Source organism: Camelus bactrianus, chromosome 10 (assembly GCF_048773025.1).
Source record: "Camelus bactrianus isolate YW-2024 breed Bactrian camel chromosome 10, ASM4877302v1, whole genome shotgun sequence".
Taxonomy (NCBI): domain Eukaryota; kingdom Metazoa; phylum Chordata; class Mammalia; order Artiodactyla; family Camelidae; genus Camelus; species Camelus bactrianus.
Genome location: NC_133548.1, coordinates 33762414 through 33789898, shown reverse-complemented (window position 1 = coordinate 33789898; position 27485 = coordinate 33762414). Strand labels below are relative to the sequence as shown.

The 27485-nt window shown below is 32.9% G+C and overlaps 1 protein-coding gene across 6 annotated transcripts in view; it reads left to right on the top strand.

Moving 5' to 3' along the window:
* Positions 1–27485, top strand: part of PRMT3 (protein arginine methyltransferase 3) — a 146804-nt gene that overhangs the window by 32423 nt on the left and 86896 nt on the right. For all 6 annotated transcript variants that reach the window (XR_012509656.1, XR_012509655.1, XR_012509657.1 and 3 more), the window contains exons 10-11: positions 10171–10270; positions 27371–27449. Coding sequence is in view for 2 of the 6 variants with exons in the window: in XM_010964763.3 (XP_010963065.2) it covers positions 10171–10270; positions 27371–27449 (179 nt within the window). In the remaining 4 variants the exon portion in view is untranslated. The remainder of the gene's footprint in view (positions 1–10170; positions 10271–27370; positions 27450–27485) is intronic.

Sequence of the window (27485 nt, the reverse complement as noted above, 5' to 3'; positions counted from 1 at the left end):
AAGTATGGATAAATAATAGGAAATAGAGCATTACCAGCAGTTCTGAATTCCTCTCACCTCCATTCGCCCTTTCTTAGTCAGATGCTGTCCCTGCCTGATTGAGGTGACTACCATCCTGGCTTTGATGGTAATCACTTCCTTGCTTTGCTTTATATTTTAACGACTTAAACAGGAATCTATTTAAGGTAGTTCAGTTTATTCAGTTTTGATCTTTAAATAAATAAAAATCATGTATTATGCATTCTTTTTGTCTAGCTTGTTTGGCTCAACATTATTTTATACATGTGCCTGGTATATACTTACAAACAGAATTGCAGGCTTTGGGGTATACATAACTTCACATTTTCTCGACATTGCCAGGCTGTTTTCCGAAGTGATTATACCAATTTATATTTCTACCAATAGTATATAACAGTTCTGATTGGTATTGCCTGCCTTTAAAATTTTTTTCCAGTTGATTATGTAGCAGTATCTCATTGCACTTTTAATTTGCATTTCTGTGATTGTTAATGAGGCTAAGCACATTTTTGTGTGATTATTGGACATTTGGATTTCCTTTTCTATGAAATACCTGTTTACATCGTCTGCTCGGGTTTCCACTGAGTTGGGCCTTCTTTTATTTATTTGTAGGCAATCTTTACGTTTTTAAGTCTTGAGTTCTTTATAGGTTTTATGTAATGCGAAAGTCTTGTTCTTTCTTGCCTTTTCACTCTCTTCATAGTGTCTTTTGATGAAATTCTCAATTTTCAAGTAGCATCATTCTTGTTTATGGTTGCCACTATTTGTGACTTGGGTGACAAACCTTATGGAGATGTGATCCTACGTTGTCTTGTAAAACTTTATACTTTTATGTTTTACATTTAGATGTGTAATCTACTAAGTGTTGTTTTTTATGTATGGGTATAAAGTAGTGATCTGGTTTTATTTATTTATTTATTTATTCATTCATTTATTTATTTAAGGTTTTTTTTTTTTTTGGTAATCTGTTTAAATGACCTAGTTGTCCCAGTTTAAGACTATTCTTTCCTCTCTTCACACTATCATCTTTGTGAGGAATCTAGCATCCATATATGCGACCAATATAACGTTTATACCAAAACTCTACTAAGGCATTAGAACAGAAAATTACAGGTCAGTCTTTCATGAACATATATGCAGACATCCTATTCAAAATATTAGAAAACTAATTGAGCAATATATTGGAAGATAAGGTTTACCCCACGAATACAAGGTTGGTTAAATATGAGAAAAATCAACCAGAAAAATCTGAGATATCTCAATAGATGCAAGAAAAAAGTCTGATGAAATTCCATATGTATTCAATGTATCTATATATTAAAATTCTTAGTAGATAAGAGCTAGAATATCTTAACATGATATAGAGTATCTACAAAAACAAAAACTAAAGCCCACAGCATGATGAAACGTTGAAAGCATTCACTTTAAGTTTAGGAACAGGGCAGGGATACTTGCTATCCCTTTTCTATTCAGCACTGTGAATCCTGGACAGTAGAGCAGGGCAATGAAAAGAAAGGTGTAAGAATTGGAAATGAAGGAAAAATAATAATTCCCTAATAATATATTATGAACACAGACATCAGAAATAAACTATAAATAAGTTATTACCAAAATAAAAGTATCAAGGAGCTGAATACGTAATTAATGTATAAAAATCAGTTGTATTTCTGTAAAAAACATGAAATACTTAGACATTGAAAATTAAAATATATCAAAGTGTATTGTTAATACATCTAACCTCCTCCCAGACAGTGCAAGGTCATTAAGGCATTTTTAGTGGATAATTCATCCAGGGGATCCACAGGTCAGCTGTTTTAACAGCTTCTTCCTTAGTCTACCTTCTGACCTTTGTCAGTATCTCTTTGCCATATATTTCTCAGGTATCTTTAATTCTACAACAATTTCTGCCATAATTTCTGCAAAGAATAATAAGCCTGTGAAGACCCTAATGACTGCCAGGATTTGAACCATTCTCTACAAAGCTTGTTAATAACTCAGGAAAAATGTTATCTAATTCCTCTTTTCAGACCACTTTTCAAAAGCAATCTATACTCCCCTCTCAGTGAGCTGGGTTTTGTTCCCCACCCACACCCCCCATCTTTTCTCCTATTGATGCCCCCTTTTTTGGTATGTCAAAAATGTCATGCAATCCCGTTCTTGGTAATTGAACACATAATCATATTCTGCCTCCTGAATGTTCTCTTGGCTTCCCAATAACAAGATTACATAAAGTGATCAAGAGTGAGGAGTTGCTGATTTCCATACCTGTCATAACTCTGTCCGTCCGTAGCATTAAATTATACTGTTATCCTAGAGCCAGTGTAAGTACACTTGCACTCATACCATGCCTACTTTTTTAGAGGACTGTTCTACTTATGGGTTGTGGAGAAAGCAGGGCAGTTACCTGCCCGGCTTTTACTGGCTGTAGCAGTTCAGTTGTCATACCACCTGGAAGCCTCTATCCACAGCCTCTTAGGGATCTGTCATCAACCCAAGTAATGCTTTCTTCTCAGTCATATGCAAAATAAGTGATAATGTCCTCTTGCTTGTTTATCCATGCCAGTAGTGATTTTCTGCTATGTCTCTGTGAAGTGTCCTCTTTCACAGAATACTATCAGCACTCAGGAGTCCTCTGACCTTGTCCTCCTCCATCTGTATCATCTTGGGGGTAACCCAAAGCCTTAATTTGACTACTTTCCTAGTGGATACTTCATCTCCCCAGGTAGCCATATAAGCATAAGAAGGCCTTCCAATGAGAGGAAAAACTGTTCTTACAGTCTGTTCTCTTGCCATCATCTCCTCTCTGAAAGGACTGGCATTGTTCAGAAATGCTAGTAGCAGCCCGATAGTGGAGTTTTTGGGGTGTTTTTTTTTTTACTATCTTTCCACCTGCCTGCTACTCCCTATCAGGCTAGTTGCCACTTTCTCTGAATCTCAGTTTTGCCACTTCATACCCAGGATGTATAGGCAGCCATGCCAGGATTAGCTCCTCCTCATGTGTTTTTAATCCCCTCCTTTTTCTGGCTGAGAAGTGCCTTAGCCTTTGTGATTCATGGATCTGCATGAGAGTCCTCCTCATAGCACTACTCTAGCTAAAGTATTTTCAAATCAGACTCACAAATCTCATTACCCAGATTACCCAGATTACTCAGTATTAAGCTTCATTAATAATTTCAGTGATACAGGTAATCAGGAGACTCAGAAAAAGTAGGAGCAGTTTGGTATGTAGAGAAGAGCTCCTTACTGTGTGAGTTAATAACCCATGCACCTTACTTGGATACCTGTCTACTCTGGGTCAGAATGCATGCCTAATATAGGAAAGGAAAGATTAAAGAAGTTGCCTTTCGTGTCCCAGACTTCTCCCTGATTAGTCTGAGCCTCTTAATTGCCTGTAGTTTTGAAATTATTTATAAAGCCTAACACTGGGTAAAATCTTCGGCTCATGTGAGTGAGGTTCGACAGTCTGATTGTATTCACTCACCCACGTATGTCCACTCTCTTTTCTCATTCCTTCCTATTTCCTTGACAAGCTGGAAGCATTTTCCTTCCACCTGAACTATTCTACATTTCCTTCATTGTACATTTGTGGCTCTAGCCAAACAGCATGGTGTTTGTTGGTTCGAAAATAAATTTTGCCTTTACTCTTGGAGGCATTTTTTTTCTGCATATAGAATTCCAGGTTGACAGTGATACTGCTCTAGGATATGAGTCAATAATAAACCTCAGCTGTGAAGCTGTTTTTTGTAATAAAAGACCTGCTTTTGTAAATAAAGTTGGGAATAGTCACACTCTTTTATTTATACACTGTCTATTGCTGCATTCAAACAACAATAGCACTTGAATAGTTACAACAGGAATCGTATGGCCTGCAAATTCAAAATATTTCTTATTTGGCAACTTAATAAAGTTTGCCTACCCCTACTCTAGTTCTTTGAAAATACCGTTCCACTATCTTCTGGCTTCCATTATTACTGTTAAGAAGTTACCTGTCAGGATAATTGCTATTTCATTGAAGGTACTCTGTCTTTGTTGAAGATTGTCTTTTTGTTTTTGATTTTCTAAAAGTGTTACTGTACATGTATGGATTTCTCTTTAGAAAATAGGCTTCTGATTCATTGGATTTTGTTTGTGGCTTAATGCTTTCTATCAGTTCCAGAAAATTCTCATCCTTTACTCTTCAGATGTTTTTTCTATCCCTTTTATTTCTTCTCCCTCTGGGAGCACATTTAATTCTATATTTGATTTTCTCACTGTACTCCTTTGCTAGCTATGGTTCTATACTGTTCTAAAGCAAAGATTGGCAAACCTTTTCTGTAAATGGTCAGATAACAAATATTTTAAGCTTTGTGGGACACCTATAATATCCATCACTTCTGCTGCTGATGCTTTTCTTTTTCTTTCTTAACAACCCTGAAGCCTGTGGGTTGTACAAATATGTGCCACAGGCTAGCAGGCCATAATTTTTCAATCCTTGGTCTGAAGACCCAACTAAAGGAGATCGTCAGACTGAATAAAAAGTAAGACCCCAACTATAAAAGAATAAAGATATGTTACATAACACAGATAATTTAAGAAGTTGGAATGGCTATACAGGCATACCTCATTTTATTGCTCTTTATAGATAACGTATTTTTTAATAAATTGAAAGATACGTTACATAACACAGATAATTTAAGAAGTTGGAGTGGCTATACAGGCATATCTCATTTTATTGCTCTTTATAGATAACGTAATTTTTAATAAAATAAGATAATTTTTTAATAAATTGTGTGTTTGTGGCAACCCTGTGTTAAGCAAGTCTGTTGGTGCCATTTTCCAACAGCACTTGTTCACTTTGTACTTGTGTGTTCTTATGATAATTCTCACAATATTGTAAACTTTTTCATGATTATATTTGTTGTGATTTGTAATCAGTGATCCTTTATGTTAGTTCTAAGATTTGCTGAAGGGTCAGGTGATGGTTAACATTTTCTCATAAAGTATTTTTTAATTAAGATATATACATTATTTTAGACATAATGCTGTGCATGCTGTTTAATATACTGCAGTATAGTGTAAACAACACAACTTTTGTATGCCCTGGGAAACCAACAATTTCATGTGATTCATTTTATTGGAGTGGCCTTGAAACTTAACTGCAATATCTGTGAGGCATGCCTGTATAGATATTACATGAGGAAACGTTTTTAAAACTTTATCAGGAATAAAGGAGGGCTTTTAATAACGATAAAGAATATATAATAATAATCATGTTAGGAGATATCAATAAATAATTGGTAGAATGAGTAGATTTCAAATGAATAGGAGTATAGAAGACCTAAACACACTAACGGCTTGACCTAGTTGATGTTTATGTAACACTCTATCCCAAAAGAGCAGAATCATATTCTTTTTAAGTGCACGTGCAACATTCATCAAGATGGGTTACATTGTAGGGCAGTAATAAGCCTCTATAGTTTGAAAAGGATTTACATCTTACAGACTAAGCTTCTGGGCACACCAAAGTTAAATCAACAACAGAAAGATATCCCAAAATATTTGATAAATAGCACATTAATCCATGGGTTGAAGAAGAAATCACAAGGGAAGGAATTTGAAGATATTTTGAACTTAAAAGCACAGTGTATCAGAATTTGTGGTGTGCCACTAAAGCCATGCTTAGAAAGATATTTAAAGTTTTAAATGCTTATATTGGAAAAAAAAAAAGAAATGCTTAAAATTCGTGTTGTAAGCTTCCATATTAAGATGGTAGAGAAAGAAAAGTGAAATATACACAAATAAATAGAACAAAGGAAATAAAGGTAAGAGCAGATATTGATGAAATACCAAAAAAAAAAAAAAACCCAGAGAAAATTAAGGAAAACAAAATAGATTTAAAAAAAAAATAGAATTCATTAACCTCTAGACTTGTCAAGAAGAAAAGAGAAAATGCAAACTACCGATACCAGGATTGAAGGGGAGCATCACTATAGATCCTATAGACAAAAAGAATAATGCAGGAATATTATGAAAGGATAGTACCATAAATATGACAGTTTAGGTAAAGTGGGTAAATACCTTGAGAAATAAAAGTTGCCAAAATTGCTTCAAGAAGAACAAGAAAATCTGAATATCCCTAGGTCTAGTGAAGAAAATGAGTTGGTAATTATAATCTTTCCCACAAATTAAACTCCAGGCTCAAATAATGAATTTCTCCCAACATTTAATGAAGAAGTAATACTGTACTTTTTAAGAAAATAAAATGGACAGAATCCTTCATAACACATTTTATAAAAGGCTATATAGCATTATAGTGGTACTAAGGCCAAATGAATATATTCAAAGAAAAGTAAACTACAGACCAGTGTCCACTGTGAGCAGAGATGGAAGCATGTTTAACAAAACATCACCGAATTGAGGAAAGCGTTAGTGGTACAGTGGTGAGCATAGCTGCCTTCCAAAACATCAGCAAATTGAATCTAGCAGTATGTATAAAAAGGATAATAAACTATGACCAAGTGAGCTTTATCTTGGGAAGGCAAGATAGGTTTAAGATTTGAAAGTCAATATAATTCACTGTGTCAGCAGAATAAAAAAGAAAAAAATACATGAATTATATATAAACTTAATAGATGCAGAAAAATTATTTATTAAAATTTAAAACTCATTGATAAGGAAAGCTCTCATCAAACTAGCAAAGAAGGGAACTTTCTTACTTGGTAAAGTGTATTTATAAAAATCCTACAGGTGGTATCATCTTCAATAATAATTAATTAATGCTTTCCCCCAATAACTGGGAACAAAACAAGGGATGTCCACTCTCACCAGTTCTCTTCAGCATTGTCTTGTGGGAATCTAACAAGTACAATAAACCAAGAAAAGGAAATAGAAGACAGATTTGAAGGAAGAAGTAAAACTGTCATTACTCCCAGATTACATGATCCTGTTTATGTAAAATCCTCAGAAATCTATAAAATAGCCACTAAAAACTGTGCTAAAACTAAAACCTTTATCACAGTCAATGGGATTCAGGGTCAAAATATGAAAATCATTTATGCTTCTATTAGTAGCCACAAACAACTAGAAATTGAAACTTAAAAAATATATGCCATTACAGCATATATCCAGGGAAAACTAATTCAAAAAGATATGCATCCCAGTGTTCATAGCACTAATTACAATAGCCAAGAAATGGAAGCAACCTAAATGTCCATCAACAGATGACTGGACAAAGAAGATATGGTGTGTGTATTTGTACACACACACACACACACACACACACACACACACACACAGGAATACTAGTCAGCCATAAAAAAGAATAAAATGCCATTTGCCACAACATGGATGGACCTAGAGATTATCATGCTAAGTGAAGTAAGTCAAACAGAGGAAGACAAATATCATGTTATCACTTATATGTGGAATCTAAAAAGAGAAAAAGGTAAACAAATGAACTTGTTTACAAGCCAGAAAAAGACTCACAGACATAGAAAACAAACTATGGTTACCAAAGGGGAAAGGAGGCGGGGGGGCATAAATTTGGAGTTTGGAATTAGCAGATACAGACTACTATTATGTAAAATAGGTAAACAGTAAGGACCTACTATATATAGCACAGGGAACTATATTCAGTGTCTTATAATAACCTGTGATGGAAAGGAATATGTATATATGCATAACTGAACCACTGTGATGTACACCAAAAATTAACACAATATTGTAAATCAACTATACTCTAATAAAAAATAAATTGATTAAATACATATATGATATATATATCATTAGAATACAACCAAAATCATCAAGCATTTAGGGATAAATTTCACAAAATATGTTTAAGACATACACATTGAACGATGCAGAACATCACCAAGAGCTGATCCTAAAATTCACGTGGAAACACAACTGACCTAGAATGTCCAAAATAAAAGAAGAGTAAAATTGAAGGGCATACATTGTCAGACTTCATGACTTAATTTAAAGCTATAAAAATCAAGAAAGTGTTGTATTGGCATATGGATAAGCATTTAAATCTTGGGCAGAAAGGAAATTCCACATATAAGCCCACACATACATGCTTAATTGATCTTTGACAAAGATTCTGAAGTAATTCCACAGATTAGTGATAGGGTTTTTTTTTTAAACAAAGTCTTTTCAACATCATAGCAATAGGCATTATATGTGGGAAAAAATGATTATCATGCTATATGGAAAAATTAACTCAATATGGAAATTAAAAATATTTAGAGGAAAACACTGGTAGAAATATTTGATGTAGTGAAAGATTTCTTAGATATGTTACCAAAAACATGAACCACAAAAGAAAAAAATGATAAGTTGGTCTTTATCAAAATTAAAAACTTTGGCTCTTCAAAACATACCATTTAAAAAATTGAAAAAAGCCACAGGATTGTAGAAAATAGTCACTGTATGTAAATCTGACAGGGTTTTTATTCAGAATATATAGTGAACTCTTAAAATTCAGTAGTAAGAATACAGCTGACCCAATTTTTCAATTGGGCAAAAAATTTGAACAAAAGATAATTGGGGAATATGACCAATAAGTGTATGGAAAAAATAGTTGGTCATTAAGAAAATGCAATTTTTAACCGTAATGACATCTTATGTAGTTAAAATTTAAAAGATCAACAATACTAAGTTGACAAGGATGCAAAGCAATAGCAATGCTCATAAATTTCTGGTGGGAGTGTAAAAATTGTGTATGCACTTTGCAAAACAAATGGGCAGTCTCTTAAAAAGTTCTGTCACTTCCATTTGATAGAGCAGTTCTTGTACACAAATGTTTACAGCAGCTTTATTCATTATAGTCCAAACCTGGAAACAATCCAGAATTCCATCCACAAGTGTGTGGATAAACAGAAGTGTTTTTATGCATGCAGTGGAATTCTACTCAACAATAACTAGGAATGGAATTACTGATATACAGAAAAAAATGCATGAATTTTTAAAGTATGCTCATCGAAAGGAACCAGACACAGAAGGGTACAGTCAGTATGGTTTCATTTATATAGAACTGCAAAATACAAATCTGAATATGTAGTAAAAGAAAGAAATTCAGTGGTTGCCTGTGGTTGCCTGTGGATAGGAAATTATTCTGGGAAGGAGCATTAATGAATCTTTTTGAGAAGTTGGAAATGTTCTATAAACAGATGATGATGGTAGTCACCCAAGTATGTATTTTTTAAAGTCCAACAAAATTTGCCCTTAAAATGCGCTTAGTATTACGTATATACCTCGTGAAGTTTGGGAGGAGGGGAGTCCTTCCTTTGTTGGCAGAAAAAAATCCTTTATAATTCAGATGTATATCCTTTGAAGATTAAGAATTTATTTATTTAACTAAATAACCTTACTAACTTGCTTTTAGCTTTTTCAGATTATCTCTTTCACTCTATTACTTATTTGAAATTGCAAAAGGAGGTGGTGAAAAATAGGTGCTAATCTTGTGATGCAAGGATGTAAAAATACCTAATGAATGCCATTGAACAAGGTTAAATAATTTATGATTGGAGTAGAATTTGAAGTTTTATACAGCATACAGTATTTTGTTATTCATGATAATGCCATTATATAGTTCTTGAGGATGTGTACATAGGTTTTACAAATATTTTATCCTCATAATAGACTGTGAAGTAGTCAGGAAAGGTATCTTTCTTTTTTTACACATGCTCACACATGTGCACACAGGCTCAGTGAGATTATTTTATTTCATGATGATCATTTAGGAGACAAGTGTTAGAGGACCTGGAATTCAGAGTAAGAGCTCCTGGCTCTAATTCTCTTTGCACTATGATGCACCACTTCCCTTTAAAATACACTTTCTTTGTCTGATCTGTCTCCACCTCTCCCTTAAAAAAAAAGAAAAAAGACCTATTAACTTTATTGACGTGCATTCTTAATAGAATTGGTTTTCTTTTCATGCTAAAGTTTAGATACTGGTTCAGTTGTATTGTCATAATAACCGGAAACATTCTTGGGGGTTCATAAAGTGACCAGAAAGCAAGTATAGTGTCCAGGGGATAAACAAGCTTTGAATAAATGTACTTTTGGGTTCCATAAAATAATATGAACAGTTGCCAAGAAATTACATAATTTGACTAGTTTTCAGAATCTATTTAACATACTAATTTAATTCATTATGACAATTTTCAGACTAAATAAACTTGAAGATAGTATTATACTAATTAAAGGAAAAATTGAAGAAGTTCGTCTTCCTGTAGAAAAAGTGGATGTTATTATATCTGAGTGGATGGTAAGTATTTGCAGAAGAAACTAATTTTATTAATTTAAAAAAAGCAATGAATAAAGTGGTGGGTTTTCTGCTTTTAATTATATTTGATAAATGGCAGAATGATGGCTTTACTTTAAAAACAGCTACCATCTTTTTATGGTAGTTAATTTTGAAATGGCACTTATTTGCTGGCCATTTATAATCTTTTAAAGAAGAGAATAAATTAGCTTTTTTACTTTTAAAGTCATAATAAAGAATTACTGTTTTTCTACTTCCTAGATTTGTAGGTACCTAAATATGTTTGCCTAAAAGCCTCTAGGGACTAGTTAAGGACTTACTAGGACTGTTTACCTATCTTTCTGATCTATTAGCCAATGTAATCAGTGTCCCTTATCACATAAAGTAGAATTTATTGGCATTATTAAAATAATAAAATTAATATACATTATATAGCTTTATATTTTGCTTTTGAAACCACAAATCAAGGCCAGAGTATTTATTTTAAAATGTCTATAAAGTAAAATTAATGGTATTTGACAACTGATTTGACTTACTGATATGCCACTTCAATTAAGGCAAGTATATAGTATTTCTAGACATGCAAAGTTTTTTTAATCGTCTGGAAAGTGGTAGGTTTTTTTTTTAATTGTTAAAGATGAATTATTATTATTCATTTTTATTAAATGAATTTATCAAAACTTCTTGAAAAGAATGAGTTTTGCTTTACAGTTATCTATAAATTTTGAACAAACATAGTAAGTAATAATTCCAGCAAAATAGCCTGATTTTAGGGAGTTTTTGAAATGTTCAGAATTAATGTAGTGGGTTTAATTTAGAGCCAGTGGCAGTCACTGTTGTTGGAATTTACTGTTTTGCATGTGAAACAGTGTGTTCATTTTTTTCATGATAGGGTTTGCTTTTAACAATTCTTGATCACAATATCATCATTCTTCTTAATACCAAATAATTTGTATCAACATTCTGATTTCCCTTATAAAGTGAATGAGAAGGAATGAGTTGTTATGCATAATTAAAAATTCAGCATCTCTTTAAAGACTACAAAAAGATGCTTTGGAGAAAGCACATTTGAGGCATCTGCTTGGTAACAAATAAGTAGTTTATATCAAATATTGACTGACATAATCCTCATCTCTCTAAGGACCATTTCATTTTTCTTGGAAAATGCATCTTTTAAACTGCCCCAAATTACACTATAAAGCAGACTGAAAGACAGACTTCTTGCCGCCTCAGTTGAACATTTTTACACATCTGATTATAACTAGCTGGATAGTTCTTGCCCTGCCTAGCAGAATTAACCTTCTAGATATTGATGTTGTAGTAATTTTCATTCAAAACTTGAAAGACAATCTAGGAGTATTCATATACAATTGAAATTAGAAGCAGTTAATGTAATAACAAGTAAAAACTTAGCTGGATTGACGAATTTGTGAGATTGTCACAATTATGATGTGAACTTTAGTGAAGGGTGTTACGGCCTTGGGTTTGTTTGCCCTCAGATCCTCTTTACACCCTTCTCCTGCTTTCTTCTGTTCTGATGGAAGAGGACTAACTCTGCGGGGGCTTTTCCTAGGCTCCAGTGACTGCCGGCTTCTATTGGCTTTTGGGAATCTAATGGGAAACACTGATGGGAGACTCAGGGAAGGGAGAGGCCAGGACGTTTCTTTACTCTCTTTTGCCTCCAGCGATATTGCTGGCAGAAGGTGTTTCTTTTGTGGTTCCAATTCCCACTTAACAAACCTGTTGTAATTCCAGCATCCACTATGCAGCCCTGGCCCTGGGCTCTTTTAGAGTGCTTCTTCCTTTTGTTTCTCTAGCTCTTCTAGTTAGACTCTAATTGATGTGAAGGGTACCTTTCGTTTTGGAGGATTGGTCAGGCATGATCTCTGCCTTTATCAGGAAAGCAGTGTCACACAGACAATACTGAGTCCCTGGAACCTAAGATGAAAGGAGCCAGTTGTTTGGAACCAAGATGCTTTCAGAAACCCGTTAGTATGGGAAATGTCCAGAAAGTGGTAACTAAGAACTCTATTTCTTCCTCTTCACAAGGGTATAACTTAGAGTTTTCTTATCTTACTGTCTGCATTTCCTTGTAAACAGTGGAGTTGGAGTCTAGCAGATTGTGTTAAATGTGTTAGGTGGAGCATTAGACACTGTAATTTATGGCAGTTACTCTAAAGCTGTCAACTCTGGATGGCCTTATTTCTCTAATGAAATTTGCACTTAAGCCTTTTTGAGTAGGTTTGTGGTGAGAAATTTTGAGTCATCTTTGTGCCTTGGCAGTATCATTTATAGTCTCTTCTGAATCCTGTAAGTCTCCTCCTAACTGTGATACTTCTACTAGAATTTCTGAACTGAGAAGCTGGAAAATTCTAGCTACATGATTAACAAGAAGCAGGTATGCTTCCTAAAATATATCCAGCATTTTTTCAGACATTCCTACTTTGGCTTACACAATGGCAGGTGGCAAATAACTGACTATTCTAAATTTTTTTGAAAGCCACATTTTCATGAACCAACATTTAAAGTTTTTAAAATATATTGTAAGTTTTTTGTTTACAGCTATTTATGAACTTTGCCTTTATTTTAGAAGATGCTCTTAGATAAGAATGTAATTTTATTTTTTATTCTAATTTTTTTTATTTTTATTTTTATAAATTTTTATTGAAGTATAACATATATAAGAGAAAAATGTGCAAATAATACATGTACAGCTAAATTGAATTTCACAAAATGAATTTCCCACTTAATTAGCACCCAGATCATGAACCTGAAAATTAACATCCCCCCAGAAGCTCTCTTGTACATCTCTACTGTCAGCTACCCAAAGGAAACTACTAATCTTGGCTTAATAACACTGTAGATTAATTTTGCCTATTTTTGAACTTTATATAAATGGAATCAAATGTTGTTTAAAGAATGTAATTTTAAAAGCCACATCATTGCTGTTGGCATGTCATTTAATAAACTATCACTTGCCTCTTAGATTTATGAATTTCACGATTTAGGCTTGCCTTTAATTTTACATTTTTATTGAATGAAACTTCTATTTGTTTGATAAAATTGTTATCAGTTAAATAGAAACAGTTTGATCTCTATGGGATATTAATATTTAAGCTTATGAGGATCTGTTCCCATTTTTTATGTTTTGCCAAATAGAGCCATTCTTTATGACTTCTCATTTCTGATTGACTAATGAACTGTTCAAAGTAAGCATTCCTAATTCTTGTCCTACAAGCCAGTCAAGCCAGATTGACTTATGTGGTGTTGCTGTTTTCCATCTATGTTTTCAGCATGACCCCCTTACAAAACATAGATAGGATCTCGGCACTGTATGTAAAATTGCCAGAGATGATTCTCATTTGGACATGTTGTTTTCTGTCAACAGGACCATCAGCAAAATGACACATTAGGTGAAGTTTAAGTTTCATTGACATGATCACTTATAATATACATTCAAATTGTCTGGAGTCTACTGTTGTAATTTTTCTATCTAGAATTGCTTTTCATGGAAGTGACCTAAATTTTTCTCTTTATGTAAATAATCTTGAATTTGTCCCTAAAATTTAAGAATTAACAATCTCCTCCCATCTTCACCAGCACAAATGTGTCTGCGTAATACATGTGCATTCCCATGCCCACACCCACAATGATGAATTATCCTTTGTTTACAGTGAATACTCTTTATTTTTGGTAAATGCTTTTCAGGATTTTATAGCCTTTATCACTTAGAAATACAGCTTGTGATTTGATTTACCAACAGTCCAGAAACTGGGCCATGAAGCCTGTTGTAGGTCAAGTTTTCAGCTGGTGGATGTTTTTGTTGTTTTTAGTTTGGTCTGGCAGTGAATCCTAAGTGGCTTTTCCTGATCTATTTTCTTGCCTTAAATGATACTATAATAATAATTATATAAGTAGTTTAATAAGTTAGATAAGCTGAATTAATCATCGAGTTAAGGAAGGTATAGGAGATTAATGAACAACACAAATTTCCTATTGTGCAGGTACATTTTTGTCTTTCCTGTCTTTGACAAAAAATATGCTTATGATTCGAATTTATGAATTTTTTAAAAAACTTTTCAAGAGTTATATATATATTACTCTGAAATTTTAAGCTAAGTAAAATTGTACATGTTTAGTATGTATTGTTTTGTCTACTTAAAATATTTTCTAAGATAATCTCATATGTCCAGTGGTTCAAGGTAAGGAAATGTAAGACATGACTTTCACTCAACTCTGTACCACCCATTGCTATTTTTTTTCTTGCATTTCTTATTTCTTTGTTGTTACACAAGAGAAAGAGAAATCTTTTCACTGCAGGATTTCTGTTATTTTTTAAATCAATCAATGAAAATAATAATGAAAAATTGCAAAAGTTTAAAAATCAAAAATGAAGTACAGTGTTACATAAAATTAACTGTAAAAAATGTTCTGTTGATGACAAAGTTACTGTTCTTTTAGTATCTTTTATTTCTGTTTCTAAAGTCATGTTATCGTTAACATTATTTTTGGCAGAAATAGTTGGCCCTTTAATGGAAGATACTGAAAATCAGTGACAGCAAAATGGGTGTTAGCGAATTGCCTTGTTTCTCTTAATGTGATTTACCTTCCCTGTCTGGGAACTGCTGGTAGTTCTGTAAGACTCCTCTCAGACGTTACCTCCTCTGTGAAGCTTTCCCTTTCTCCCCTTGATCACATATACAGTGTCTCTCTTCCCTCTCTTTTGCACTTTAGTCTAAGCTTCTATTACAGATTTTTACAGTGTATTAGAATTAAATGTACCCTTTTTTCATCTCTAAAACTGGGAACCAGGATTTACCTGTATATGGTCAGATTCTATCACAGGGATCAGCATTAGTAAATGATGAGGGAATGTGCATCATAATAGAACTTTCCCAGGTAGAAATTCACTGGCCACAGACGTGATCTTACAGGAAGGTAGGAACATAGCATGTAACGGGGTTAAGAACATTGCCCTGGAATCAGACCATCTGAGTTCTTGGCCATGTTTTGCCGTGCCTAGGTTTGTTACCGTGGACATGTTACTGAACCTCTCTGTGCCTCAGTTTCCTTATCTATAAAATGAAGATAACTATAGAACCTACTTCATAGGGTTTTTGTGAGGATTAAATAAATTAATACATGTAAATGTCTTAGAACTTTCTGGCACATAATGAGATCTCAGTAACTAACCATGAAGTTTTGAAAGTTGTGCAAACTTTTAAGCACTAACCAGTGAATGAGCTGCTTGACTAGATTATTTAATAAATGAAAGCTGAAAATGATAATATACTTGAAGTAAAGAATATTAATACTTGGGGGAAGAATATTCTTAGGGCTTCTCCCTTGGCTTACGAGCCCTTTTAAAAGTTGAAAACCCTCTGTTTCCATGGTTAGCATTTACTAATTGACTCTGCCTAAAATGAGTGCAAGGAAGTATGAAAATCAGCTGACTCATGCGGATTATGTGTATGTTTCAAGAAAAATTCTGTTTGCTGTGCTGTGAACATTTAGGCAATACTGGTAATACCCAAGCATTTTAAACAAAGTATAAAATACACATTTAATAGGAAATTGAGTACTATAAATATGAACAGGGAGATAGGTACAGGACTTGAACAATGAAAGATAAATTGTGGTTTATAAGAATTTTTTTATAAATGTGCTGACATCTGAATTAAGAATAAAATGAAAATAAAGAAAATTTAAATGTAATTAATAATAGGCCTCTTATGTATAATTATTTCAGCTTTAAAATCCCTTTACATTTGTTCTTACCTGCACTCTGAACCACTCCCCAACCTCTCCTTTATTTAATCTTAGTATTTGTTTAAATTAAAATTCAGATCACACTCCGCAGCCATTTTATTTCTTACTCTAGAGGGGAGACTTTCGTAATAGTGAGATCTTGGTATCTATAAGAAAAATTTAATAACCCTTTGACAAAATCTTAAGTGGGTCTCAGGCTGTTTTATAGTGTAAGTATATTTTTTTTAATGTAGTAATATGTAGTTCAATATATGCTATTTATTTTCCTGTGCTTGAAACCAAATCCAAGTGAAAATATTTAGTCCTTTAAGGAAAGTTGTTTATATTGAAACAATTATGTGTTATGGGTAATTTTTTGCTTTTGAAATATATTTTAGATGTTTTAAATCTTTTTTATCAAATTTCTGGAAGTTTCATTTGCCAAGAGACTCAGTGCATCATATGTGATTGATACTTTGGGTTTATTTGCTTTTTGGCTGTCCATAATTCCCTTTGCCATATTGCATTCTGGTTGTGCTTAAGTCCTATATGAATCACTTTTTTAAAAAAATTATTTTGTTTAGTAAGTTGTAAATTATTCTAATTATGAAAATAAAGGGCATAAGTTATTCTGGGGTATGAATCAACTATCCTTACAAAAATATTTCATTATGCTAGTTGGAGAACATGAAATATTTGTTAATTTTTATTTCAAACTCTAAAATTGTATAGGAGTTAAAAAAGGTTTTTTTTTTCCAGTAATACTGTTTACTTCTACCTGGAAATGAAAGTAAGCTTCTAAAATTTAACAGTTTGCATTTGCAGACAAATGGACATTTATTACAAACTCAGACTGTTTCTCATAACTGAGTTGGCTCAGTCATAATTATTGTATAATTAGTGTGAAGTGGTTCTACTTTAGAATTCTCCTTAGACAGATATTTGATTCATAAGCCCTGAATAATCACATAAATGCCACCAATTTGTAATAAGTAATACCTGCTCCAGTGCTCCATAGCCTGGATTTAGAGAACCTCCGATCGTATTGTTTGAGAAATAACAAGTTAAATAAGTGTGAAGATTTAAGGGGAACATTATTAATATTTTAATTGAGTGGAATATATAATTCTCACAGATTTTTAAGGTAAAATATCTGCCTTAATACCTTTTTGAGCCCTTGCAGACCTGATTTTAGTAGGGTGCTCCCTAATTCCTTGGGAATTCCAATTCATTCTCTTTAGCTATTAGAAGTATTTCAAGGGACAAGTTAAAGAAGCCATGACTTACAGTTATTTTGAAACTGATTTAAAGGCCTTGATGAAGATAATTGTCCTCTTAGTTTTTCCTCCCTTTGGACATAGATCTTTCATACTATCATTATAATAGATTCTCCAAATTGATCAAATTTAGATGGCAGGACTCTGACATCATTATTTATTTAGGTGAAATGAAAATTTTAGCTGCAGTTAGTTACAGTAAATGTTTATCTGTTCTTATGAATGACTTTCTTGGCCTGCTGTCAATAGGTTACTTGTTTTGTGTAAATTTTTCAGTAGTTGGGATACATTGATTTGGTTTGCTATGTTTTCACTGTCTTTTCTCTATCCCTTCTTTTGTAGGGGGTGTAATTAGGTTTCTTTATTTATTTATTTATTTTAATGGAGGTACTGAGGATTGAACCTAGGACCTTGTGCATGCTAAGCGTGCACTCTACCACTTGAGCTATACCCTTCCCCTGGCTCTATCCCTTTTTAATACTAGAATATTTATTTGGGACACCCAGTTTAAAGTTATGACTATAGCTTTGAAGTTGAATGAATGTGAGGTTAACGGACCTTTCCAGGAATTCAGTCTTCACCCTTATTTTTATTAATTTGTGCTTTTTTCCAATAAAAGTAAAAATAAACCTGAGGCTTAATCTAGTCCCTCAATGAAATTCCTGTTTAATTAGGAAATTATATGTGGTTTGTCTTGATCAGTTTTGCTAAGAGTTTATCATTTATTACTCTTTTGAAAGACCGCAAATTTTGGCTTTGTTGAGTTTTTTCAATCATATGTTTATTTTTTATTGTATTGATTTCTGATTTTATCTTTATTATTTCCCTCTACTTTGATTTGCTGCTTTTATTCTAGCTTCTTGAAGCTTAGATCATTGATTTTCAGGTTTTTTCCTAATATTTTGCATTTGAGGCTAATATTTCTAGGTACTGATTTAAGTGATTTTTAAAAATAGTTCAAAGTATTACTTTTTCTGAAATCCTTTTATTTAAAAGAAAAACCCAACTACTATCATATTTTAGAGTTAATCTACCATTACAAAAACAAAGGCACTGGCACTTCTGCTCTTTGTGGTAAGGCTGACAAGGTGCTCTAATGGACTCTTACTAGAGAACTACAAAAACCCTAAAGAACATACATTTAATGAAGTTTTTTTATTATTATTATGGAAATCAGTTTTGCTATTATCCTCTCCGGCAGTCTGCTGTGAGATTACAAAGACGGAAAGAAATTTCACTCTTTTATATAGCCAAGCAGATACAACCCGTTACCTACATGTTCTCAAGATAAACAACAGTAGTGAAACTGTTTTTAACTGCTAACTTAGGGAATTTCTTTATGTAATTAAGGAGGGAGATTCTGGAATGCAATTATATAAAAATTTGAAAGGCAGTACATATCCAAATAGAAATGTTTAAGAACTAAGTTTTAAATGAGCTTCTAGCTCATTTCGGCGTTTTCTTCTATGAAATTTCTGCCTTTCTTTTGCTTATCATTCTGTTTGGGATTTTTATCTTTTTTATTGAAGTTTATTTGATTTACAATCCTGTGTGTGTTTCTGGTGCACACCTTAGTGATTCAGTTATAAATATATATGCTGTTTTTCATATTCTTTTTCATTATAGGTTATTTTAAGATATTGAATATAGTCCCCTGTGCTAGATAGTAGGACCTTGTTGTTTATCTATTTTTTTCTGAAAGAGTTTCTTACATATTCTAGTTACCAGTCTGTTACCAGGGCTCATATCTTTTGCTTCTCCTTGTTTCTGGGCACATCATAGAATTTAACTTCCTGTCTCCTTTGAAGTTAGATGTGGCCCTATGGCTTGCCTGACTCCCTGAGTAATTATAATAAGCAGTGCCTCTTGTCAACCTGTAATATTAGAAATACATCTTTTTTTTGTTTTAGGTGATGATTTGGGTGTTTGTTAATGCAGGGTAACCTAGCTTGTCTTGACAGATAAATTATTCTCTATCAGTTATGTTTTTGACAGATACATTATTCTCTATCAGTTATGTTTGTTGGCAGTGTGTGGCGTGTCATTTCACTCTTTTGGCGTGATCTGATGAATAGATACTCTTAATTTTTGTGTATCAAATTTATCAAAATTCTTTATGGTCGAGTTTTTTGTATCTTTTTAAATATTAGATTTATCTTCCTTGCTTCTTTTACCTCTTTCATTTTCTAATGTTTTGGCTTTCTGGGCTGCACTCTGGATAATTTTTTCAGTTTAGTCCACCAGTTCTTTCTGAAGTTAATTTGAATAATCTGTTAAACTCCATTGAGTGTTTTATTTCTTCTTTTTACACTTATAGGTTTTTTTTTAATTGAAGTATGATTGATTTACAGTATTGTGTTAGTTGCAGGTGTATAGCATACTGATTCAGTGCTTTTGCAGCTTATATGCCATTATAGGTTAGTACAAGATAATGGGTATAATTTCCTGTGCTGTGCAGTATATTCTTGTTAATCTATTTTATTTATGTTATAGTAGTTTGTTAATCTCATATCCTTAATTTGTCCCTCCCACTTTTCCTCTCCCCTTTGGTAACCACAAGTTTGTTTTCTATGTCTGAGTCTGGTTCTGTTTTGCATATTCACTCATTTGTATTATTTTTTAGATTCCACATATAAGTGATGTCATATAGTATTTGTCTTTGACTTATTTCACTAAGCATAAAATTCTCTAGGTCCATCCATGTTGCTGCAGATGGCAATATTTCATTCATTTTTTTATCGCTGAGTAAAGTTTGTGTGTGTGTGTGTGTGTGTGTGTATGATATCTTCTTAGGCCAGTTGTCTCTTGCTGGGCACTTGGGTCGCTTCTGTGTCTTGGCTATTTTATATAGTGCTGCTGTGAACACTAGGGGCATTGTACCTTTTTTAAAAAAAAATGTGTTTTCTTTTTTCTGGATATATACCCAGGAGTGGAATTGCTGGATTATATGGTAGTTCTATTATTAGTTTTTTAGGGAACCTCCGTAGTATTTCCATATTGGCTGCACCAGTTTACATCCCCACCAACAGTGTATGAGGGCTCCTTTTTCCTTACATCCTCTTCAACATTTGTTATTTGTAGACTTTGATGATAGCTATTCTGACAAGTGTGGGTGATACCTTATTTGGTTTTGATTGCATTTCTCTAATAATAAGTGATGTTGTCCATCTTTTCATGCCTGTTAGCCATCTGTCCATCTTCTTTGGAAAATGTCTATTCAAGTCTTCTGCCCATTTTTTAATTGGATTTTGTTTTTTGTTTTTATTCTTTGGTTCTTCTGAAACTTTCCTTGTTATTATTTTCTTCAAGCCTCTTTCAATTTCATGAATTGTAAACATTCATATTTTATGTTTTGTGTTTTTAATTGTAACATCGGATATTTTTGCAGATCTGCTTTGCAACCATTGTTTCTGTTGGCCCTCACTCGTGGTGTTTGGTTCTTGTTTGTTATTGATTGATGTTGTGCTATATATTTTTCAGGGAACTTTATCTGTTGAAAATATTTTGTTTCCTGAGTAAACAATTTACTAGGAAAATTTTTCAATGTGAAAAAAAACAGAATGAATGTTTTAGTTAACCTCATGTACCCATCACCCAACTGAACAATTATCAACACTTTGCCGTTTTGATCTAATCTGTCTCCATACTATTGTTTTGCTATCTCTTACTGATTAAAAACTCTTTTTTTTAAGTCATTAAAATTTTTTTTAACATTTTTTATTGATTTATAATCATTTTACAATGTTGTGTCAAATTCCAGTGTTCAGCACAATTTTTCAGATAAAAACTCTTTAAAATGTATATTCACTTTGCCATTATTGAGTCAAACAAAATTACTGATGTCATAATTCCATATTATATTTAAAAATTTTTTACTATCTAGTCTGTGTTCACATTTTCCTTATTGCTTCATGAATTTTATTTTACTTTTTCTTACATTTGATTTGTTTGAGTCAGGGCCTGGTGTCCACATACTGTATTTGATTAATTTTTCATATATTTTTAATTAAGCTTTTTGTTTTGAGATAATTACAGTTTATGACATATAGTTATAAAAAAATAACACTGAGAGAGTGAGGAAAATAGCTCAGTGGTACAGTGAATGCTTAGTATGCACAGGGTCCTGGGTTCATTCCCCGGTATCTCCATTAAAAATAAGTCAATAAATAAAATTCAAAAATTTTAAAAAATAATACTGAGAGATCCTGCTCCTGTTCTGCTTCTATCAGCTGGGTTATGTGTTTACCAAGAGCTTATTGTATTTGTTTGCCTATTTATTTATGAAAAATCAGTTAATACTAACATAAACTGTTGAACAAGATTGTAAAAAAAAAAAATTACTGTTAAATAAAGCAGTGCAATAATTGTGAAAGACTAGGAGTGAGGGTGGGAATTGTAGAATTCAAAGATTGTCCACTTGGCAAGTAGATATTGGTAATATTGGCAAACAAATCTACGTTGATATGTTTTTACTTAAAATGTGTTTTCAATTAACAAATGACTGTTAGTCTCAATCACATTGAATAAAATTCTTTCTACAGTAAATCTTCTAGAACTGAGTATAGTGTTAGGAAAAAATGTCATCACATATTTATTATGCTTCAGAAATATGCTGAGAATTCAGGATTAGATTTCATAGGCTTGCTTATTTGTTGGGGGTAATCTTGTATTTTTACCTTTAAATAAATTCAGATTATTGATTGTTTGTCACTAGACTTTCTACAGATTAACTCTTCATTTTATTTTTGCCTTCCTATTGCCTCCCTTTTAAAATAATTAATTCTTCCTAAGGGTGTATCAGTAATTCATTTATTTGAACTGGAAAAAAAATTAGACAAGAGAAGCACCTTATTCTGAAGGGATTACAAGTTTCTTTTATCATTAATTTATCTATTCCAAGAAATTATCGTAAATATATATTTAAAAGGTGTTTTAAAATAAGGTTCCTATTTCAATTTATAATGTTAATGGTTCTTCTAGTTCCAGATTTGATCCAGTGTGTCCCTTTTGTAGTAATTAATTTTTGAAGTGTAAATGCAAATTTTAATTTTAAAAACTGAATGTCATTTTGGGAAGAAGAGTGCCCCATGAGCATCATGGGAGAAAATATCGGGTGTAATTCTCTTCCAGATGGCACCCCTACAGGTGAGGCAGCAGCCTGTGAAATTACAGTCTGAATTACACTGCAGATGAGCAGGGCATTTGGAGCAAAGCCTTCTGATATCAGTAATAAATGACTTGGTTCAGAACCAAAGACAATTCCCAGGAAATTAAAGACTCTTCTCTCACGTCGGGAGCCTATAGTAAAATGAAGTTTAGCAAAGTGGAAAGTTGAGAGAAAGGACAATAACAGTGACCAATACATGTATGAATCTTTTCATCTGCTAATATTTTAACTGGACATTTTCATCGATCTCACAGTTGTTATGTATTGTTTCTATATATGTTCTAGTATACTGGTTGATTTTCTAAAGTAATATTTTTCACAGTGAATGGTAGCTAAGAGCCTCTTGCCAACTAAGCTATCTCTCTGAAATATTATGAATCAGATACCTACTCTAAATTCTAATCTTGTTTAGTATTCTCTGTGGCAAATTTTTTATTTCAGAACACTTGAGCCGTTAGTTACAAATGTAGTATAATATAATACAAATACAGTGTCTTATTTTCAACCAGGTAAATCAATTTAAGAAACAACATAGAATAGTGATTCAGAACTTGACCTCTGTACAGACCTAGATTCAAATTCTGACTTGTTTCAACAGTTTCTGTGACTATAAACTTTTTTAAGTGCTAAGATTTTAGATTATTTAATATCACTAAACCTTAATTTCCTCATCAGTTAAATGGAAATAACAGGAAAGTGTCCTTTAGGGAAGAATTAAATAAGATATTTCATATAAAGATAATACAATAAACTTTAACAGTTTTCACCACTATTATTTAACAATTTTCACTATTTTAACACTTTTCACCACTAGAATTTTAACTTTAGAAAGCAAAACAGCATTTTAAAATAACTGCTCTTAAGTTATGTGCCATGATGGAGTATAAAGCAGGGTAAAGAGATAGAGTTTGGTGGAGGAAGCAGAAGATATATGGAGACATCAGGAAAATCCTTTCTGAGGAGGTGATAGTTGAGCAGATATCTGGATACTAAGTGAAACAAATGACAAATAAAATTGTTAGTCTTCATTGAATCTTAAATGATGTAGCATATTTAGGAGATAGACTAAATATGAATATGTCTAATCTTTTTTTTTTTTTGAAGGAATGCTTTTCTATTGATTTACTTGTTCAGTTATTTACCCCAAAGTTTAGAAACTGCTTTGACAGAATAGAAGCCTTACCACATACTTCTAGAAGTAATATCTGACTACAGAAATGAAAAGATATTATCAGAAATAGATATAAATCTAAGTCTGTAAACCAAGAATCTAAACCAAGAACACTGACTTTCCCTGCTGCTCAGGGCTATTGGGGAATGGTCCCAGAAGACTGATGGATATTATCAGAAATACAGGAAAGTATTGTTTTTAATTATACAGCAGTGAAGAGTGAAAAGGAGATTAAAAAACAGAATGGGAAAAGGTGAAGGAAGGAAGACTTGCTTCAGTCTTCTGCTTCTGTCCATTTCTCTCAGCTCTACCGGGTATAGTTAATGCCATATGATGACTTCTGCCAAATCAGAGTCATGTGATACGGTCTTTTACAGATTTTATGTATTAACTCTGTGCTAAATCCTTTACCTGTATCAACAGAAACGTTTGATCATTTGCTTTCAGAAACTCTATGACCTAATAATGTTGGCTGACTAGAACATGGGAAGCAAAGGCATGGCATTTATGAAGTGGGGGTTAGCTGCCAGGGAGGATTATCTTTTCTCACGTTTGTTTGCATTCTGTCTCATGTTGAGTTTAGCAGCAGTGAGAATTGAATCTTAAGGCCAGTTTTTATAAGAGGATCTGAAAATTATCTAGTATTATTTTTCCAGCTACATGACCTAAAATAAGTCCCACGAGTACTGATTTCTCTAATGTGAAAATTAGGTTGTTTAAACAGTTAGGACCTTAGAAACTCTAATACTGTTGGATCAGGATTCTAATCTTAGCTAAGGTAATCATTATGGCGTAGGTGAAAAAGTGCTTATTGGTGTTTATTCTTTTAAATGGAAGCAGACATATGGGAAAGTCTTAAGTATAAATAGCAAAGTTCAAAGTATTAAGTAAAATTGACTTTTTTGGCCCAGGGCAAAAAATCTGATCATCTTTGCAAGAAGAATCTTAAAGTTGGAATTGGTACTAATTAGGCCAACCTGATCAGATTATTTTGATTGAGTTTGTAAATTTTGTTTCTTAATTTTAAAGAAATTTGAAGCATTTTTAAGAAAAGTTTTTTGTTTATTCATTTTTTAAAATTTTGTTGTGTGCACACACATACATGATAGTCTTGGCTGGTCTGAAAAAAGAAGTAACACCTGAAGAAAAAAAAATGGGAATTTCAGTTTTGACTCATGGATTTTAATATTGAACCAATTACTAATTAAGTGTTATATGATTCTGGACAAACTGGTAACCTTTATTCTCTAATTTATTCAACGTAATTTAAAAATTCTTATTAGCCTTTACAAATATACTTTTTTAAGTAGCTCTTAATTTTTTTTAAACTTAGATTTACTGCTCCAGACCCTTTTACATTATTAACATATTTCTCACAACAACCCTGTGATGTAAAATACCGTTGTTATTGTCACTTTACAGATGAAGAAACTGAGGCTCAGTGATACTAACATGTCCATGGTCACATAGAGAAAGGAGCTCCGGGATTTAAATCCAGGAGTCTACCCTTTCAATTGGTACTATTGATATTGACTCTACTACCAATTTAAAATGCGGTGTAATTTAATCTCTGATGAATGGCTAATAACTTTATCTTAAATGCAGTAAATGAGCATGTTGCTAGAAGGAGCTACTTTCAGTTATTGATTGAAACAACTCTTGATTTGTTTGTAGTATGTGGAAGGAAGATGGAGTTTGAGCATATGGAAGAATGATACTTAGGTTTAACTAACTGCTTTGAAAGAATAGTGTTAGAAACAGTTTGACACAGTGTCAGATCAATCACAGACTATTTTTTTTGCTCTCTTCTAAAAAAAAGATTGGACTATAATGAATACAGTTTTTACTAAAATGTGAATTTATTTTATGTTAATATTTTTAACATGCGGCAATCTTGCAAATAGAAATCATTTTTCCCCAGTCTATTAACATGTTTTACCAGCAGATCTTTTTCCTGTAAGGTAAATAGGTGCTTCTTTTTTAAATAACTTTTTGGCATAAATTACAATTCAGTTTAATCAACTGATGAATGCTTATTTATAAGCATTTGTGTGCATACATCTGCATGAATGATGTCAGATTGATAAAGAGTTCTTAGTTGAATTCCAAAAGTCATTTGTGCTTTGAATACACAGATGATATTAATGGGGAACTAACTTAAAAGATTTAGACATATTACTGAAGTACTCTATCCAGGAAAGCAGTTTCCATCAAATCCTTAATTTTCCTAATGTAAACACATTAATCAAAGAGCTTTGTTGCTAAGTCTTTTTTTTATAGGCAATTATTTTCTCATCAATGAATTAATGTGTTGGAGGGAAAAGGTAAATACTAACGTAGAGTTGCTGGCAGCAATTTAATTAGGCTCCTTTATAAGTGATTCAAGCATGAGAGCTGTCTTTTCAATAAATTAAAATTTACTGTTAATTTCTTGGGAAGAATATCCATTCTGGGGTTGCAGGTTTTTACTGTTCCGGAGAAACCTTTAAAACATTTTTGTTCATTTTGTTAAAGACTATTGTATTGATGCTGTCAGACAGTTATTTGTGCTCAGAACAAATGAGTGAGGACAGTTTTGATTTAGAATGCCGACATTACGGCAACATTCATGTTGGTTCACCCTAAGCAGTAATAAGGTGTATTATGTGCTAAGCACTGTGCTGAACACTTGACTTTCCCTGCTGCTCAGGGCTGTTGGGGGTTGGGCCCCAGAAGACTGATGGAAACTGGCATTGATCTCTCACTCATGATTATTTTGACATTTCTATGATAAACTACATGTGTAGCATACTATTAGAGTGTACTGTGTTTGTAGCACCAGTAGTGGCAAGTTGTCTTTTCATTGTTGCTGTGGTTATCCTCTTGGTAGAGGAGTCATTACTGTTCTCCAAAATCTGGAGTAAACTGGGGCCAAGTTTCATGAATTATATTTCAAACAACAGTAGTTGTGTACGGTGTTAACTAGAAAAAAAGGTCTCTAGTCAAAAAGTGGGCAATACTTGGTTAAAATATGTTCAGCACGGTCCTTTTTCCCAAAGCACTTGTCATAACTATTAATGTGCTGATTTGCATTACGAATCTCTAAGAGGAGGATGTAGTGTCTGGTCTTTCTCACCTCTTTAATTAAAGATCCCCATCCCTCCTGTTTTTTTAAAACTCTTCAAAGAGAATGTCATTGGGCAGGAGATGCTTTTGGTAAAGGTGTTCTAGACCAGGGTTTCTCAACCTTAGCCCCATAGATACTGGGGGCCAGACACTTCTTTGTTGCAGGGGCCATCCTGGCATTGAAGGATGTTTATCAGCATTCCCCTCCCTCTGCTGAGTTGTGACAATCAAAAATGTCCTCCCCCCAGGACAAAATCTAGATGAGAACTACTGATCTAGATTCATACTGCAGTATTCCAGGGAGTTACAGGATACATGAACAGTTTCTGTCTGAAATTTTCCTTTTAGTGAAAATAAACAATGGCCTGGAAGGTGGAAGCATGGAAACGGAAGATTTAGTACATTCTACCATAATGAACTTTCTGGATCCATTTTATACCGTGGCCTGATTTTCTGACAATTATTATATGGAGCATTTACTGAAAAAAAAGAAATCTTAAACTTTGCAGAATATTGTATGGTAGAGACAAAAAATATATTTTCTATTAAAAGAGTAGCCCAGATATTTAAATTGATCTACATATGATGATACTGCACATTTCTAAAATCCATTTCTTCTTTCTTTTTTTGTACAGGGCTATTTTCTTCTTTTTGAGTCTATGTTAGATTCTGTCCTTTATGCAAAGAACAAATACTTGGCAAAAGGAGGATCGGGTGAGTATAAAATTCTGGTTTTAATAATCTAATTTT